General features: G+C 36.4%; 1 protein-coding gene across 3 annotated transcripts in view; it reads left to right on the forward strand.

The window, feature by feature from the left end:
- The window catches only part of LOC106876563 (diacylglycerol kinase theta), a 157,199-nt gene that overhangs the window by 79,983 nt on the left and 57,565 nt on the right, over positions 1-19,651 (forward strand). For all 3 annotated transcript variants that reach the window (XM_052971375.1, XM_052971374.1, XM_052971376.1), the window contains exons 2-5: positions 4,186-4,265; positions 7,905-8,007; positions 10,006-10,094; positions 12,727-12,858. In XM_052971375.1, the coding sequence (XP_052827335.1) occupies positions 4,186-4,265; positions 7,905-8,007; positions 10,006-10,094; positions 12,727-12,858 (404 nt within the window). The remainder of the gene's footprint in view (positions 1-4,185; positions 4,266-7,904; positions 8,008-10,005; positions 10,095-12,726; positions 12,859-19,651) is intronic.

Consider the following 19,651-nt stretch of genomic DNA (forward strand, 5'->3'; position numbering starts at 1 on the left):
TGGAGGCCAGGGGTACAGCAATTGTGCTTTCAAGACCAAACCGATAATAAAATGATGAAAAATAAACTAAAAAAATCTAAGAGAAATGCAACTATGGTGAGATAATTAAAGCAAAAAACTTCTAATTACGTAGCAGAGGGACAATTTATAGATATAAATTAATAGAAATATTAATTATTAATTGATATGAGAAAAGAGGTGGGAATTTTTTAGCATAATCATTGAAATATTTACAAACCCGCAGAGTAAAGTAATAATGTTGTGAAATCATTGACTACATTGGGATTTCTGAGCACTAAGGGAGTTGAGTAACACCAAGGCACCCAGGAGAGAACTAAATAAGACAACAATAGTGATTGCAGTTCAACAATAGACAATATTGAGTTCAGTTGCCATATTTCTCATGAGTCAAGAGGGAAAGGTCTTATTTTATAGGGGGTGGACAGTAATAAGTAGTCTTCTGGCAACCAATATTTTTAGACCCATTTCTGTCCCTTAGTCACACCTTAACCTCTCATCATCCAGCATAAAGCCACCCACCCCTATACTATTCCCTCCTCCTCAGTTGAGTTGTCATGTCTTGCAAGTTATCATTAGGAAGAGAAAGTAGTCATGGAAACCCCATGCTAAAGCAAAATATGGAGCGCTTGACTAGCCACTGTTGAACCGTCCAATCCATGCCAGCATGAAAAACAGACATTGAATGATGATGATGATTGTGATGATGATGACTGACAGATGCTGGACACCAAAAACATGCCACTACTTATTACTGTCCACCCCCTATAAAATAAGACCTTTCCCTCTTGACTCATGAGAAATATGGCAACTGAACTCAATATTGTCTGTTGTTGAACTGCAATCACTATTGTTGTCTTATTTAGTTCTCTCCTGGGTGCCTTGGTGTTACTCAACTCCCTTAGTGCTCAGAAATCCCAATGTAGTCAATGATTTCACAACATTATTACTTTACTCTGCGGGTTTGTAAATATTTCAATGATTATGCTAAAAAATTCCCACCTCTTTTCTCATATCAATTAATAATTAATATTTCTATTAATTTATATCTATAAATGGTCCCTCTGCTACGTAATTAGAAGATTTTCTCTTTAATTATCTCACCATAGTTGCATTTCTCTTAGATTTTTTTAGTTTATTTTTCATCATTTTATTATCGGTTTGGTCTTGAAAGCACAATTGCTGTACCCCTGGCCTCCAAGACCAAATAATTGATGCTAATGACAGGCTTATTGATAACTGCTGAAGAGATAAGTGTAGAGAGGGAATTACTGAGGTGAGAGGAAAGGCTGAAGGAGGAGGAGGAGAGGCAAGTGAACCAGGCGTGCCTGAACAGAGGAACATTTGCACAACTTCCACATGTGCAAATGGTCGTGAATGATTTTTTTCCCATGGACCCTACGCTTATCTTCACTTCTTGGGCTACTTGCCGAATAGTTATGCAGCGATCCTCCAAAATGGTGGCTTCTACTTTATGGATGGCATCGTCATCAATGGCGGAATGTGGTCGTCCAAGAATAGGAACAGTTTCCACTCTGCTTGACTACGTCATATGATGGTGCATCGTCACCATAAACTTCTTTCATCTTATTAAAAGTTCCTTTTGGTGTACAACCTTTCAAGTATAAGAACCTGATCACTGTTCTGCATTCAAAATCTGTTTCAACTCATGTGTTCATTTCAAGAATCTTGCAAACCAAATACAAAAATGAAATGTTGATGTTAGAATCTTAGTATTATAGAAACAAAACTAGTACAAAGACAACAAAACCAAATAAGGAAAATCTAAAATCTAGATAAAGACTTCTCCTAGTTATGATAGACACTACTGCTACTATTACTGCAGATATCTTTGTCATAAAGTAGATAGACCAGCTGACAATTCCTGATTGACAGACACTGCTGCTGCTGCTTCTAATGTAGAGATAAAACAGCTGATAACTCTAGCATACGTCAATCAGTGCCAACACTAGACCATTCTGTAGAAACATTTCATAAATATCAAAATTCCATGTATGACCAGTTTGATTATGATGATGATGATGATAATAATGTTGTCCTGTGCAGTCTCTGATGTTTCTACTGGACATCATCATCATCGTTGTCATTATCATCTATGTTATTGGAATCCTGTTATGATATCTATAACATAGCCAAAACCTATATGTTAGGGGCTAGGTCTTGTCTTCAGAGTTAGAAGCTACTTCGGCTCTGCACAATTTTCCCCCACACTGAGGTATTGAGTGTGTCTCATTCAATATTCTACAGTCACTGCATCTTCTTCTCCATTCTTCAATAGTTTCTCCTCTTCTGCATTGATAGTCTTTATCCCGTCTGGTTCACCCATCCATCCTCTTATTATCCCTACTGTGGGCCTGGCTGTGTGGTTAAGAAGCTTGCTTCCCAATCATGTGGTTTCAAGTTCAGTTCCACTACATGGCATCTTGGACAAAATTTTTTTTATCATGGCACTTGTTAACCAAAGTTTTGTGAGTGTATTTGGTAGGTGGAAACTGAAAGAAGCCTGTTGCGTGTGTGTGTGTACACCATGTCTTGATGTGATGGTTGTAAAACAAGTGTCCCCAATATAAAAATGATGCTGCTGATTTCCAGTCTTCTATGAAAAACATGTCTGGCTATTCTTGGAAACAGCTGTAGTTTGGTGACAAGAAGGTCATGTGACTGTGCAAAATCTGCCTCAATAAATTCTGTCTGACTCATGCAGGCATGCAAAAGTGGATGTTAAAACAATGATGGTGATGACAATGACACTAGTTTTGTGGAGGGTTTTTATTCCAGAAAGTCAATGATTCAAATTAAGTCTGTCCGGATTTGAGCTAAGATTGTAAAGGGATACAAATGCTGAAAGCTGTGTAGCCGTTCTTAGACTATTTTGCTATTTCTGCCACTTTTCAGGCCTTTGTTATAAGTGCATAGGGCAATGGGTTTGGGTTGGCAGGGAAGTGGATTTACAGAATTGGCAGAGTAGCAAAACAATGGATTGGCAGAATTGGTAGACAAGACAGTGGGTTGGCAGAAATTACACAATCTGTAGAAATCAATAATTTCTTACATAAGCTGAGATGACTTTGTGAAATGAAAGGAAAGTTTATCCAAATTAACTCTTGTATACCACTATTGCTTAATTCATCATTCTTGGGTGCATGAAAGGTAGTTGATTCTGGCTAGGTTTGAACTTAAAATGTTGAGGAATGAAGCTAAAGGTATTTACTTTTTACTTCATGATTTCTGCCACCTTAACAACAATGATAATTAAAACAACAACCTCTCTGATAATGAGAATATTAATGATGATAACTATGATGATGATAGTAATGGCTCCAAATAGTTTCTGACACTAAAATAATTGAATGTAAAGTGAGAAGTTAGTAGTAAGTTGTCTTATTAGTTGCTGATAAAATGTTTTGACTGATTGCTTCTTTGTGAACCATGAAAGGTCTGAATTATTTACAAAATATCAATATAATTACCACATTGTAACATCAGTTGTGATCAACTAATTTCATATTCAATTATTCTTATTGACTGACTTTCTCTCGAAATCATATGTGTGTTTGTTTGGGTATATATACATATACATTATGCATGTAGATTTGTGCATATAAATGTGTGTGTGTATATATATATATATATATATATATACGTAATGTATATTTATATATTTGTGTGTATGTGTGTTTATACATCATTTCACTGTTCTTTCTTGCATGCTTTTATATGGTACCGTACCTGTATTAATATCAATGATGCAAATAAATCATATATTTACATCTTCATTGTTTCGGAAATTTTAACCAGCAATATTTCAGCCATATTTCTGGAAAAGAACAATTTATATTTTCTGAAAAATTATTCATTTTCCAGAAGGAAACTGTCCATGTTTATCAATTTAGAAAGTACAATCTACTTGTATAATTATTATTTTCTCTTATAAAATGTTTTTAATTATTAAATGAGTATGAAACAAATAAGAACAGCATCAAATTTCCTAGGTCATTTTTTTCCTGTTATTTTCTTGAATTTTTATTATTATTAATATTATTATTATTATTATTATTATTATTATTATTATAGAAATCTGTTTGCAAATATTTTGTTTCCTTTTGTTGTTGTAAAATACAATCTCTTATTTCTTTTGTTTGACAGTGTGCAATTTTGTGGTCCATGATAGATGTCTGAAAACAGTTGTCTCAGCCTGTTCAAGCATTGCCACAAATTTGATCAAAGTAAGTCTACTTTTTATTTACTATATTTCATAGCTTATAAGACGCACCTTTACCTATCAGTTGGGCAGGGGCTAAGATGAGAAGAATAGGAATGGCTCAGGAATAATAGCTCATCGACCATATTCATTCATGAAGCACTAGTTGGCTCAGGGCTATAAGAAAAGACATTACTGAACAATGGGACTGAACCCAAAATCACATGATTGCAAAATAAGCTTCTGAACCACCTGGCCATGCCCTTTCATCATCTTTTGATGTTTGTTGTTGTGGCGAGGGTCATTGACACCCCTTGGAGATTGGAAGAATGGACTAGCTGAACTCTTATAAAGAGTAATGATTGAGACAGGACATTCGGTAGGAGTTGTTGAGAGGATGTTTTGGAGTCTGGTGAAGTATGTCGTGTAAACACATTGATTTTACCTCTACTTCATTAATTGTATATCCAACATTTGTCTAGGATATTCATATCATATTTCTATTTAAACCTGCTGATACAAACCTACCTGAGACTGCGCCCTTGCTGCTTCTATGACACCAATTTCTAGTTTTAAAGTGATCTAAATTGAAACCTTCCATCAAAATTTCTTGTTAATTTATGTTTGAAATACTAGTTTAATAATGACTCAATTATTTTACTCCATTCTTCCTTATTTTCAAAAGTAATTGAAACAAAAGCAATGTATTTCAATAGAATTATGATAATGAAAGAGTTAGAACACAGAGCCTTTGTTATCATGAATTTTGAAAATAATGGAGGATTTTGTTAAAATAACTTTGCCATTATTAAGTTGGTATTTGGAACAAATTACCATGAAATTTTGATGGAACCGTTGTGTAATTTAGATCACTTTAAAACAGGAAGTTAATGTTATAGAACCAAAAGTAATCTCAGATGGTTTGACATGAAAAAGGTTAACATCCATTACATACCATGATAAGTTAGATCTGCAGCACATAATATCTCACTCCTGTATCATGACATCAGTCCATTATTCTTACCAGTTGTTCTCAATTTGTCGTCATTCTGTTCATCATCAATTTAATGTCTGTTTTCCATGCTGGCATGGGTTGGATGGTTTGACAGGAGCTGACCAGCTGAAGGGCTGTTCAGGCTTCATGTCTGTTTTAGCATGGTTTCTATGGCTGGATGCCCGTGGACTGGCTGCTGTGTACATGGCACCAGCACCTTTGAGCCTGCAAAATTAGGGATGTCCAGCTGGAGAGGGTTGCAAGGGACAAGCCTGTATGCAAGGTCAACCATGCTTTTACTTTGCTTGACCAATGTTTTCAAGCACAGCAAACCACCAAGAATCTTGGTCCCTTGTCATCCCTTCTCTGAGTCCCAACGTTTGTAGATCCTTTCTCACCACTTCGTTCCATGTCTTCCTGGGTCTACCCCTTCCACATGCTTCCTCTGCACTTAGAGATCAGCACCTCTTGATGCAACTCTCTTCATTCATACACATTACATGATGACCGTACAAGCACAGTCTTCTCTCTTGCATATTACACCTGATGCCCTCTATACCCAGTTCTTTTCTCAAATCACTTACACCCAGTCCTGTATGCCCACTGACATTACCCATCCAGCAAAGCATACTGGTTTCATTTCTTTCAAGCCTTTGCATGTCCTCTGTAGTCACAGCTCATGTCTCACTGCCATGTAGCAGAGCTGTTCTTACACAGGCATCATACAATCTGCCTTTCACTCTCAAGGTGAGGCCCTTCATTACACTCTGAACTTCACCCAACCCAAGAATAGGCTGGGCAAAGTTCAATGATTTTTTAATTCTTTAAACTATGTAGAGCAGTTCTTTACTTGGCAATGGCTGCACTGCTGCTGTTGCTTCTTCTTGTAGTAGTAACAGTAGTAGTTCTGGTTTATGAGTACTCTATTTCTCTTTGCCCTTATTCAGCCAGTGAGATCTTTTATAGCTTCGCTTGTTGAAAAGAGGAATTAGTCATAGCTATTAATTTCATATCATCCTGATGATCAGACCTGTAAGATGAAAGTTGTCAGTTCTAATGTAAACTTCATTAGGCTAATTGCTTCCTTGTATAAGTGGTGGAATGATTTTTTTCAGTTGAGGAGGTAATTAGAAACATTAACATCTAAAGAATGTCAACACCTTCCTCAGAACCTATTTATATTTGATATAGTTTCCTCACTAAGAATATCCTGATATTTTTGGCATGTACTCTTATTCCAGCCGTGTTGGGTTGTGCAACTGAACTTCAGAGACCTTTCAGCAGCATCAAACGAGAGGTGTGTAGTGATAATGGTAGGATGGGTATTTCTTGATGTCAGCTTTGCTTCATCTCATTTCTCAGTTGAAACCCTTCAAAGATGGTAGTGGTGCTGGTGGTGACAGTGGGGAGAGTTGAAAGTAGCCTTCGGGTGGTGTATTTCAGCCCACTACATACATACTGCCTTATGTAACAGCATGTAATGGGAAAGAGTGTAACAGAATGAGTGATTAAAGAGGAGTATCTTGTAGTAAAGATTGTTTGCCAACATAACATGGCATTCCTGGTTTAGGACTAATGTTGCTGTAATTTAGCCCCAGCAGACATCGTCTCCAGCTGGCTATACGACATGATCTGTGTCCTTATATTTTCAAACAAGGGAATCTAGCACCCCCACTCAGCTCAAAACAATATCTGTGTATCACGATTTCTGGGTTATTTCCCTTCATCAGCCCAGAATAATTGTTCGGCTAGAGGAGGAGTATCTTGTTTTAATGGATAGGTTAAGACAGTTTGGCATCTCCTCACAATGTCTTCATATCCATATTTCAGCAGCCAAATGCCTGTCTGTCTGTCTGTTTAAGAAGCACAAGTGTGGCTGTGTGGTAATGACCTCCTTATGCCATGGCCTTGCTATATCATGTGCCCACACATCACATGACTTCTCTACACCAGCACAACAACAACAACAATCTCACTAACACAGTGTCTCTACATCACAACAATGACCTCACTGCATCATGTTACAAAAATAACCTCTTTGCCCCACAATAATGACCTCATCATTACATTAATAATAATCTTGCTACATCACAGCAGTGACCTCACTGCACCATTTACAACAGCAGTCACACTTCTGATGAGGTCACAGAAGTGTGACCAAAGAACTCTGGCTGAAATACAATTAATATAAAATAAAGCTGAAGCAAGTGAACACCAAATATATAGTGCTTGTGTTTTCATTGGCAACATGACCATCCCCAAATTTAAATAATCATATTTGCATATAATCACGTACTGTATTCATTATTAAGCTAATTTGAATATAAGTAATTATATAATAATTAGTGCTTGAATTCTTCTAGTCTTTACAATATACCGACTATTCTTTCTAGAACTTTCTGTTATATGTATAATGTGATCAGAAACGATATGATAAATGCTCTTAGGGTAGCAGAAATAATATAATTATAGTCGTTAGAGGTGTGAGATTGCGGGGTCACAGTAATCAATAACTTGGTCATCCTGTTGGCATTAGATACTTGGTTCAAGTTCCACTAATGGATTTGTTGCTGTTTTATGTACTTAGACATTCTGCTTCTGATTAAAAACATTTCTTTTATACATATATTTGTTTATTTGTTTGTTTTTTTATCTCTCTCTTTCCTATAGAACCCTGTTGCCCACTGCTGGTCAGAACCTGGGCACTTCAAGAGAAAGTTTTGCAATGTCTGTCGCAAAAGACTGGAAGACAGTCTTGGAATACGGTGTGAGAGTAAGTTTTACAGTGATTTCTTTTTTGTCTCCGTTTCTTGGTTCTTTCTCATAAACTTTGGTTGACTTATAAAGTATATAAAAGTCATTAACAACAGATTCCTGTGATGTAAAATATGTCATGTTGCGAAAATAGAATGATAAAATCTTAATTTCTTTGTAATATGTCGTATGCTGTAGAAAAAAGTTTAAAAAATCTATACAGTTGAAAGGACATCATTCAAAGATCACTAGATTTTTGTCAACATTTACAACCTTTATAGCAGTTAACACACACACACACACACACACACATTCTTTCTATTAAAATTATTGTATCATTGAGCCAACCAATGCTTTTTAAGAGGAATTGGCAGACAAACTGTATAAAAGCCTATCATTGTGTGTGTGTCTGTCTGTCTTAATGTTTACATCCTGCAGCATCCTTGCATAAAAGCGCTGGGCAAGAAATGGTGCCATGTTAACATTCCCAGGCAACAAATCTTCCTCCTGCTCCGCACTTGATTTCACTTGAAGATGAGTAGAATAAAAAGATCCATTACTTGAAAAACAAGCGTTATAACAGGAATGGCATCAAACTGTTAAACAATACCTCAGTAAGAATTTGTCCAACTCATGCTAGCATGGAAAAACAGACATAAAAAGGAACAAGTTTCGAGAATTTGTTTCATTGTCTATTTAATGTTATCAGTTTTATTCAGTCTTTATTTTGAATCTTACTTCAAATTAACCCATAATTTTGATATAACTTTTAATTGCTCTTAGATATATGTTAAATCTACAGTACTTGTGATGCTGTATATTGCCTTAGACACATGTTTTTATCTGTCTGTATCCATCCATCTGTCCATCCCATCCTTCCTCCTTTGGTTGAGAAAAAAAGCAGAGTTGAATAATATAGGGTTTACATAATGAGCAGACTTTCTCGTAAGACATTCTTGTCCTAAAATGTGAAGGAATTATTTTAGTAACTTAAACTGTTCAAAATTTCAGGTAGCAAGGATCCTGTCATTTTGAGATAGATTAAAGCAGATTCTATGATGGAGCTTTGTAGCATATAACTTTATAATTAAAATGCTTTCCATATCAAATGTCTGTGTATATGATATAGAACTTATTAATACAGAGGATCATGATCACTTTTCTGCTGAGACTAAAGATTATCTTCTCACTAACTCGTTCCAAAATTATTTTTAGCTGAGATTTGGCATGCAAAAAATGTATCAAAGATACCTACTCTTTTTTAACCTGAAAATTCATGTGTAATATAATTTTTCAGGCAGATGTTGTTGTTTAATTTCTCAAAAGATATTTGCTTCTTTTAAGCACACAATTATAAATACATTAACCTCAAGTCATCGTTTACTAAATGTACATGCCTGTTGCATAATATAAGTTTCAATATATAATTTACACATTTCATATATATATATATATATATATATATATATATATATATATATAAAATTAAATTTGATATTTGTAACATCTATATTATTATATACTACAGAGTACAGTAAAGAAAACTTCAGAATCACCATTCCTCATATATGTTTCTACAGCAAAGGCACAGTGTACGCTAGTTCAAACCATGATGATTACTGAAAAAAAAAACATGATGAAACATTAGCCAAATGAAGGCACCATTACAGCCTGCCTATCTTCATTAGCACCTCACCAATAGCCATGTAAAATATAAGAGGTTTTTTCTGCCACACTCTGTATTATTAGCACTGACTCATAACTACAGAGTCTTTGAATTTGGGTTGCAGCTCCAGTTAATTCTACCAGTTCTCTCTAAGTATTACTTTGGATGTAATTAACCCTCACCAGACCAAAAAATAGTTGTTTTTTTCCTCATGGTTTACGTTAAACATTTGTAAATGATGTATCAATCAACTAAACAAAATAAAAACTAATATTCTACAACTGTTATAAAATTGACTTGAATATTTATTGAATTCCAGACTCTGATTCTTGTAAAATATGTATTTTTCAGTTTGTGAATATTATGCACATATTGATTGTCAAGATTTTGTTGTGAGTGATTGTAAAGAATGTGCAACATATATTCCACAAAGAGATCTGGTGAGTATTTCTCTCTCTCCGTTTACTCTCTTCTCCATCTGTCAATCTCCCACCCCCCCACCACCACCACCACTTCTTTTTGTAATACTGCTCTAATATAGCTGTCATACTGTTTTAATATAACTAATACTGCTGAAAAACTATTGTAATATAGCTGTAATATAGCTGTAATATTGATGTAATATAGTTGTAATATAGCTGTAATATTGATGTAATATAGTTGTAATATTGATGCAATATAGCTGTAATATTGATGTAATATTGATGTAATATAGCTGTAATATTGATGTAATATAGCTGTAATATTGATGCAATATAGCTGTAATAAGCTATAATGTAGCTGGAATATAGCTGCAACACTGCTGCAATATTGATGTGAAACTTGTGAAATATAGCATCTGGCATCTAATAATTCCTTTGACAACCAATCATACTTTACCGTAATATATCAAGAGTGTATAGACCCAGCAAACCTGTAAACATAGCTATTAGTGAGGGGTTAACTAATTCACAGTGTATGCTTACCAAGTGATTTATTCCTTACTACTTCAATTTGTAGAGGGAGATTATGTTTTACTGATGAGGTCCAAGTGTAACTGAAGCATGTTGAAAGTTGTCTCCCATGTCTGAGAAAATGAAATTATAATTCATTGACTAATGACTTTTTAATGCTCTTTGTGTGAAATATGTTAAGACTGACTTAACTATTGATTTCCAAGTGGATCGTAGTTGTTGTGTGATCTATTATTTTCCAAATGATGTGTTCGGTCGTTAATATATAGAACTACAAACTACTGGTTGTACCAATTGTTTTTTGCTTTGTCAGAGTGCCACCTCATAAACTCTGACATTTAGATTCTTCATTTTCATTTCATCAAAGAATTCCTCTCAAAATAATCCTCCAGTTCTTCATTTATTTATAATTTCAAGATATGTCTGCTGCTAGTAGTAACACCTGTCTTTATTCCAACATTAATCTAACACTATTAATACCAAACATTTATGATTTCAGGGTGCAACAGTTGCTCATGGTGTTGACTAAGCTGCACAAGTACTCATTCTAGTTGTTACGCCAACACTTTTTAGGTGCAGGCATGGCTTTGTGGTTGAAGAGCTTTCTTTGTAAGCTCTTGATTTAAGTCCCAATGCCACTGTGTAGCACTTTGGGCAAGTGTCTTCTAATATAACCCTGGGCCAATCAGTTGCTTATGAGTGAATTTGGTAGAAGTCCTTTGTGTGTGTGTGTGTGTGTGCATGCATGCATGTATATATATATGTAAGTATGTTTGTATTTATGTATATGTATGTGTATATGTATGCATATATGTATGTATGTATATATATCACTTACAAGGCTCTCATAAGTACTACTGGTAACATGGAATCCAGTAAAACCTATTGCATGGTCGGGTTGTCAGCAACTAAACTGTCACCCCCACCAGGCTATCCTGATCAGGAGAGTTGCTAGAAACCCAGCAGGATTCAAAACAAGACCTGTTCAAAGGTCGGATGAACCTAGTGCAGGCTCAGTGGCTATCTAGCAATAGCATGGGTACGAAGAAATTCCAAGATGGTGTCTGGTGTGCTAGAAGACCACTGGGAGGGGGGCACCCCTCAGCTTCTGTTGAAGCATGTCGCTAGGAGAAGGTCACTCTGATATAAAACCAGATACGCAGGGAATGGCATTGGACATTTTGGGGATCTTTGGTTTGTGCTAGAGATCATGGCACTCCCACATCCCCGAGCCTGTGACTCATGTTGGCAGTAAACATCAGCTCCTTTGCTTTCCAAGACGTCTTCTATTCTATTTACTAAATCAGTAGAAATTGCAGATCGCTGGATTGAACACTTCTCTAAACTCTTAAACCATGAGTCAGTTACAGATGAAACAGTGATTGATACTATGCAACAGAGACCTATCATTGGCTCCTTAGACTCTTCGCCCTCAATAGATGAAGTAATGACATCAATAAGTAAATTGAATCTTGGTAGGGCACCTGGAAAGGATAGAATTTATGCTGAAGTCTTGCAATTTGGTGGTAATTACATCACACAGTCCCTTCATGAACTTATTAGTGCAGTCTGGGGGGATGGTGCAATCCCTAAGGACTGGAAGGATGCAATTATTCTTCCTCTACATAAAAGAAAAGGAGCCAGAACAATGTGTGGTAACTACAGAGGTATTGCTCTATTATCAGCTGCTGGCAAGGTTCTGGCAAATATTCTTCTTACTCGTCTGAATGGGTGTCTCGTAAATGATGTCCTATCTGAATCTCAATGTAGCTTCCGATCTGGTAGAGTGACAGTGGATATGATTTTCACAGCAAGACAGATGCAGGAGAAGTGCTGAGCAGAATAACGTAAAACTTACATTAGCACACCAGGCAAAAATAACGTAAAACTTACGGAAAATTTGTAGTGAAATGTACCAGCCACTCAAATATAGGAACTACACTTAAAATACAGGAGAATCTCTATAGAGAATGTTTCCTTGTTGCCATTGTATCTACAATTTTATAAAGAATGAGTGAAGACTCTTTTTCCTGAAATATCAAAATTTCTATTGTATTTTCCACTTACATTAAATGATATCGTTATTTAATTTTCAACTATTTCTCTTTTTAATTTCCAGTTAACTATTGTCCATTTCCACCATTGGAGGGAGGGGAATTTACCAGCTAACTCCAAGTGTGTGTCCTGTAAAAAGACTTGCTGGTCCTCAGAGTGCCTGGCAGGCATGCGGTGTGAGTGGTGTGGTGTCACTGTAAGTATCTCTTTTTTTTTTGTTTTGTTTTTACTACAAACACTGGATTAGTTCATTCATGATACTGAGTGCAGAGCACAGCAGTTAGCTGAAGCAGCAGCTGTTGGCTGCCTGGGAATAGTTCATTCATAATATTGAGTACATAGTAGAGCAGTTAGCTGAAGCAGCAGCAGTTGGCTGCCTGGGAAATCTCACTGATGTGTTAACCACAGTAGTGAAAAGCAAGGTTAGCAACTGTAAACTATTTGTTTAGTTATTTCACTGTTTGTTGACTAACTCAGCAAAATGGTTTCAGCTGGATATTATTAACCAACAACTCTTACTTGACCTTTTTTAAACCAGCTAAAATATTTATAGTAAAATATTATTTTGCAAATAACAATAATCCTTTCTACTATAGGCACAAGGCCTGAAACCTTGAGAGAAGGGCAGTAGTTGATTATATCGACCCCAGTGTTTCACTGGTCCTTAATTTATCGACCTTGAAAGGATGAAAGGTAAAGTTGTCTTTGGTGGGATAATAATAATAGTAATAGTAATAATAATAATAATAATAATAATAATAATAATAACAATAACAATAATAGTGATGGTAATAGCAACAACTTCTACAGTAACTAAAACAATTATAAAAAATAAAATGTTGGGACCATGGTAACCTCTCTCTAGTTCTGGTGGCTTCAATATAAAGCACCCAGTACACTCTGTGCAGTGGTTAACGATAGGAAGGCCACCTTCAAGCTGTGTAGACTGTGTGAAAATGTAATGTACAACAAAATCTGGTGCTCCACTGACAGGAACTGGAGTGCAGGAACTCTGAATATGAACTGACAATGTGTCCAACCCATACCAGCATGGAGGGCAGACATAAAATTGGAAATGATGATGGTGTTGATGTACATTTTGTGGGAGACTATTTTTGATTTTAAACCAATGTGACTGGTATTGTATTAACCTTTGAAGAATGAAAAGCGTATTTGACTTTGTTAGGATTTGAACATTGTACATGCAGGATGACATGTGACATGACATTTTGTTTTAGCAAAATGTTATACAGGGGCAGGGCAAATGTAGGTATACGATTGCTTAATATGAGTGGAATGTTCTTTTCTCTATTTCTCTATTCCCTTTTTAGGATAAGAATTCTATGTTTTTTAACATGTTATTTCAGTCTCCCAAGTGCTGGAACTGATTGCCTTTCATGCCTAGGCACTCTTGAAGTTGACTTTCAACACTTAAGCATGTCTTTGTACACAGTTCTTTGTTTGTCTTAATTTCTTGGCAAACCTCTCCAATGAATTCAATCATGGCATCAACAATGCATAGCTTTTTAAAAAACACTTTGTCTGTGACAACATCCCAAAAGAAAAAGTCTTCGGGGGTGAGGCCTGGTGATCTTGGTGGCCAATCAACTGGGCCTCATTGGCCAATCAACTGGGCCTCATTGGCCAATCTATATGTTTCTCATCTCTTTGCCCAGGTACTCATGAACCACTAGAGCATAGTGTGAAAGGACCTCCATCTTATTGGAAATAAAAGTCATCATTGTCTTGTTGCTGCTTCAATTCAGGAATGACTGTTTCCTTCAGCGTCTTAAGATAAAGGTCTTGGTTAATGGTTTTGTCAAAGAACACAGGTCCTATGACCCTCTTGCATGAAAGACTTGCCCAAACCATAACACCTGGTTGATTCAATTGTGACATGGGGATTCTCTGTTCCATTGGAGTGAAACTGTGGCATTATATGCAGAGGACATAGAAAGCCTGGAAGGAAATCATTTGAGAGCCTGCAGTGCAGAATATTTGATGCATTTGCAGGGTGACAGTTGTGCAATTAAGTACCAGATGGACCGAACAGAAGTAGACTGAGAAAGACCATTGGAAGAAATAATGAAAGCTAATCTCAAGAGACTAAACCTCGTCATTATGAGGAGGAAGAGGAGGAGGACCCAAAAGTGGTGGCACGCTGTGCCAGAGAAGACCCATGCAGCCCATGGAAACATGGTAAAAACATGTAAAATAAGGATGATGAATGATAACAGAGAATGTTTATGGATTTAATTTGTGTCTCTGGCACTGAAGTTGATTCAACAGATTATGATCAGAGATTCCAGTCATGACCATCCTGTATATCCAATGTATCCTTCCTTTTCTTATGACTGTGGCATGTGAATTGAGGGAAATTTGGTTGACTTTCTAGCAGACCATGTAGAAGTTCCTCTTTTAGCTCATCTCATTAATGTGACATGATGTAATATGAAATTTTTTTTTTCTTGTGGGTAGGAGGTAAATATTTAAAATTCAGACCTATTTAGGGAGAAGTTTCGTATTTCAGAGGTAAAACTTCAACATAGGAATCTGTAGCAGAGACATTTTATAATCTGCAGATAACAGAATAGCGATGTTAGTAACAGATAATCCCCTTTTTTAAGTGGGAAAAATTGGATGAATGATTCATACAAAAATAGTTTCCTAAATGCTGTTCAAATCACATCTTCCATCCCTTTAACTGTGATGATCAATGATGTGCACTCACACACACACACACACACACACTGTACTGTTTGACTTCACTACTGCAGTTCAACTGTAGTTGTTTAATCTACTCAGGTCACATTGCCACTGTACTCTCTCTCACTCTCTCAGTCATGTGTGGTGACGCTAAAGCAAATATTTCTGGTTGCCAACCAGTTAATATTGTACATTATTTACATTTGACGGATATGTGTCCTCATCTTGTTTGTTGTTACCACAACGTTTTGGCTGATTTATTCTCCAGCCTTCATCAGGTGGCCTTGAATAAATAAATAATAATAATAATAATAATAATAATAATAATAACATCAGCAAAAAAAGTACCTTAGGAAAGAGAACCCAGAGTTGGGTTCAAAATTCTACCAAAACACCTGATGAAGGCTGAAGAGTAAATCAGCCGAAACATTGTTGGTAACCAGAAACAAGATGAGGACACCTATCCTTCCATTGTAAATAATGTTAAAGAATTCCTCATCTCGAAAATATGGAACAGCATGAGTTAATATTGGAAGCATCATTAATTAGAATGTCACTTAGTATGCTCTTCAAATCCTGCTAAGATTAACTTTGTCTTTAATCTTTCTGGAGCTGGTAAAAAAAAAGTACTCATTCAGTCCTGGGGTCAAATCTTCTTTCTCTCTTGATTGAGATCCAAAGATTTTGGCCTTGTCACATTGCAACTCACTGATTTGTCTTGAGAATTGCGTTAAGAGTCCATTTTTCCATACTTGCATGGATCTGTCAGAATATGTTGAGGCAGAAGTTTCTGTGGCCTGACAGCCTTCTTCTCACCAACCATTCATCTGTTTGCAAACAAGGTAATATTCTCCCTCGACTAGACGTATTTCTTGCAGAAGACTGAAAACAAACATCCTCACTTGTATAATGATGATGATGATCATCATCATTTACTGTCTAGATAAGAGTACACACACACACACACACACACACACACACGCATACATGCACACACATGTATAAAGCATAAAGTCAGGAGGTGTGAAAGATGAAAATAGATTGATTGGTACTTGTGTCAGTGGAACATTAAAAGCACATTTGAGCATGACCATTGCCAGGGCCATGGATTGGCTCCCTTGCCGATGGCATGTATCATTCAAGTGTGATCGTTGCCTTACCAGCACATGTGCCGGTGACACGTGGAAAACAACATTCGAGCATGGTCATTGCCAGTGTCGTCGGACTGGCTCCCGTGCAGGTAACACGTAAAAAGCACCTTTTGAGCGTGGTCGTTGCCAGAACTGCCTGACTAGCCCTCGTGCCGGTGACACGTAAAAGCACCCACTACACTCTCGGAGTGGTTGGCATTAGGAAGGGCATCCAGCTGTAGAAACTTTGCCAGATCAGATTGAGCCTGGTGCAGCCTTCTGGCTCATCAGTCCTCAGTCAAACCGTCCAACCCATGCTAGCATGGAAAACATGTTAAACAACAATGATGATGATGATGATGATACACACACACTCATATACATTTATACAGACAACAGAATTCTTTCAGTTTCCATCTATCAAATCTTCTCACAAGGTTTTGTTTGGCCCAGGGTTATAGGGAAAGACATTTTCCCAAGGTGCCACACAGTGGTACTAAACACTGGATCACATGATTGGGATGCAAGCTTCTTCATCACACAACCATGCACTATTGTTGTTATCTATTTCTGAAGAATTCTAGCAAAAGAAAAACATTATAATTAGCAAAATGCTTTGTAATTAGTAAAAAAGCAGTAATAAAAAATGATTAGTATATTTTGGTTTGTTTTGGATGAGAATATTTCAAGGAGTGTAATCATTTAGGCACGTGTTCTGATTTCAAATCTGATCAAATATTTTCTGGGGTTTGTTATTACAAGATTATAATGATGAATAGTTTGAATGTATTAAAATTTTAGAATTCTTTCCTTGTGTTTCCAGAAACTTGCAACGGAGAAACCACTATTTTTTTACATTATTCAAATAATTTATACACTTACTACACTCTATTCAGAGTTTGGCCTGTGACCAGCTGGTAAAGAGAATTGGAGAGTATTTCATAGAAATGAGCCAGGTCTAATCAGTGTCTATCTTGTTCAATATAAATTAATCAATACACAAACTAATTGATCAGACATCTGATATTTCTGCTATTTTTGAAAGAAATGTTTGAATTTTGTTGTTTTGTTTCCTTCCTTTTCCATAGATTATTGACTCTTTAAATGTGCTTCAATTTTAATAGACGTATCTTAAATAATCAGGACATCCATCTATCTTCCATCTGCTCTTTGTGAGAGAATTCTCAGGTTTCTCTTCATAGGGACCTTTCAGAAGCAACTTACACTTTCTGGCTGGATTCCCAAGCATGACCAACTAAGACAATGAACTAATTAGGACATTATAGCATTAAATACATATCTACATACTAATGGGGATCATTTTGATTTCTCGTGTTTTCAATTCAATGTAGTTTGAGTTTTTATATAAGCAATAACAGGACAAGTTTTCCCATTAAAAAAAACCCCTTTACTTAAAAAAGGGTGAATAATATTGCAAATTTGGGTTAATTATTCTAATGTTCACTCTAAGTCAGTCATGTTGAACTGTTACTCCCCTGCATTGAGAGGTCACAGCTCTGGTACTACAAACATGATTAGAATGTCACCAGAAAGAATCGCAAGATGGATTCTTCAAACTGTGCCAAGTCTTTTACGTTTCAAGCCTACGCTCTTCAACAGAAAGGAACACAAGGAAATAAGCAGAGAGAGAATAAAAAAGAACTTTGGGAATTAGCGGTCAATCGTGTATGTATGTATGTATGTATGTATGTATGCTTGTGTGTCTGTGTTTGCACCCCGACCATCATTCATCAACCGATGTTGGTGTGTTTACATTCCCGTAACTTAGTGGTTAGCAAAAGAGAACCGATAAAATAAGTACTAGGCTTACAAAGAATAAGTCCTGTAGGCGATTTGTTCAACTAAAGGCAGTGCTCCAGTGTGGCCACAGTCGATTGATGTAACAAGTAAAAGAGTAAAAGGATGCGTTCAACCGTACACTCACAGCCATATTATGCATACATATGATACTTAAATATGCATTAGCACATCGAGAAATGCATGTGTGTATACATGCAACACATGGACATGTGGCATGACCTAAGTGCTTGTTTAGAGAACTGCTTGTGGTGGTAGCGTGGGTGGTAAATTAATCCGTATTAACCCTTCTCTGATCCTATTTAGTGATCCTATTTCCTTAATCTGATTTGAGTTGTTGATCAAGTGAATCTACCATCAAAGACATTCCAGCCATGACCATTTTGTTTGCTTGAATATCTACAACTTTATCATTTAATGTATCCTTCCTTCCTCTTTAAAGAAAATAGCATGTGCTTTAAGGTAGATTTAGCTGCTATTTCTAGTAGATCAAATGACTTGCTAGTGGTTTCCTTATTGCGTAATTGTATTGACTCTTGGTGAAGTGGGAGACAAGAAATAGTTGTAGAATATTCTGGAATTTAATAATCCTTTCTCAAAGAATTCTATTATTATAATGATGCATTACATCATGATGTTGTCAAATCAACAAACATGTTGGGTTTTTTTTCATTTTTAATCTTACATCTTATGTTGTTTTTGTTGTTATTGTAAGATTGGTGGAGTTGCTAGAGTGAGACGAATAAAATGCTTTTCAGTATTTAGCTACATCCCTTTATGTTCTGAGTTCAAATCCCACCTAATTCAAATTTACCTTTCATTCTTCCTACTCAATAAAGCAAAAAATTATCATCTTGTGTCATCATTACTGTTTTAATGTCCACTTTTCCCTATGTGCATGGGTCAGATGGAATTCATTGAGACAGATTTTCTGTGCTCTTAATGCCATTCTTGTCACCAATCCTCACCTGTTTCCAAGCAAGATACAACTTCCCATGGCTAAACCTGTTTCCACAGAAAATTAGAATCAAAATAACTCTGTTTGTGTGATGATGCTGTTCGCTTAGAACTATTACACCATGTCACAACTTGGAGACAATAATGCCTGCCTTCCATGATGGCATGGATTGGACGGTTTGACATGGGCCAGCCAGATAGAAGATTACACCAGGCTACTGTGTCTTTTGGCATGGTTTCTGTGGCTGGATGCCTTTCCTAACACCAACCACCCCACAGAATGGACGGAATGCTTTTTACATGGCACCAGCACTGACCCTTATACAATATGGGGTAACCATGTATTTCCTCTGTAGCAAGACACCTGTTCTGGTCCCT

This window comes from Octopus bimaculoides, chromosome 10 (assembly GCF_001194135.2).
Source record: "Octopus bimaculoides isolate UCB-OBI-ISO-001 chromosome 10, ASM119413v2, whole genome shotgun sequence".
NCBI lineage: Eukaryota > Metazoa > Mollusca > Cephalopoda > Octopoda > Octopodidae > Octopus > Octopus bimaculoides.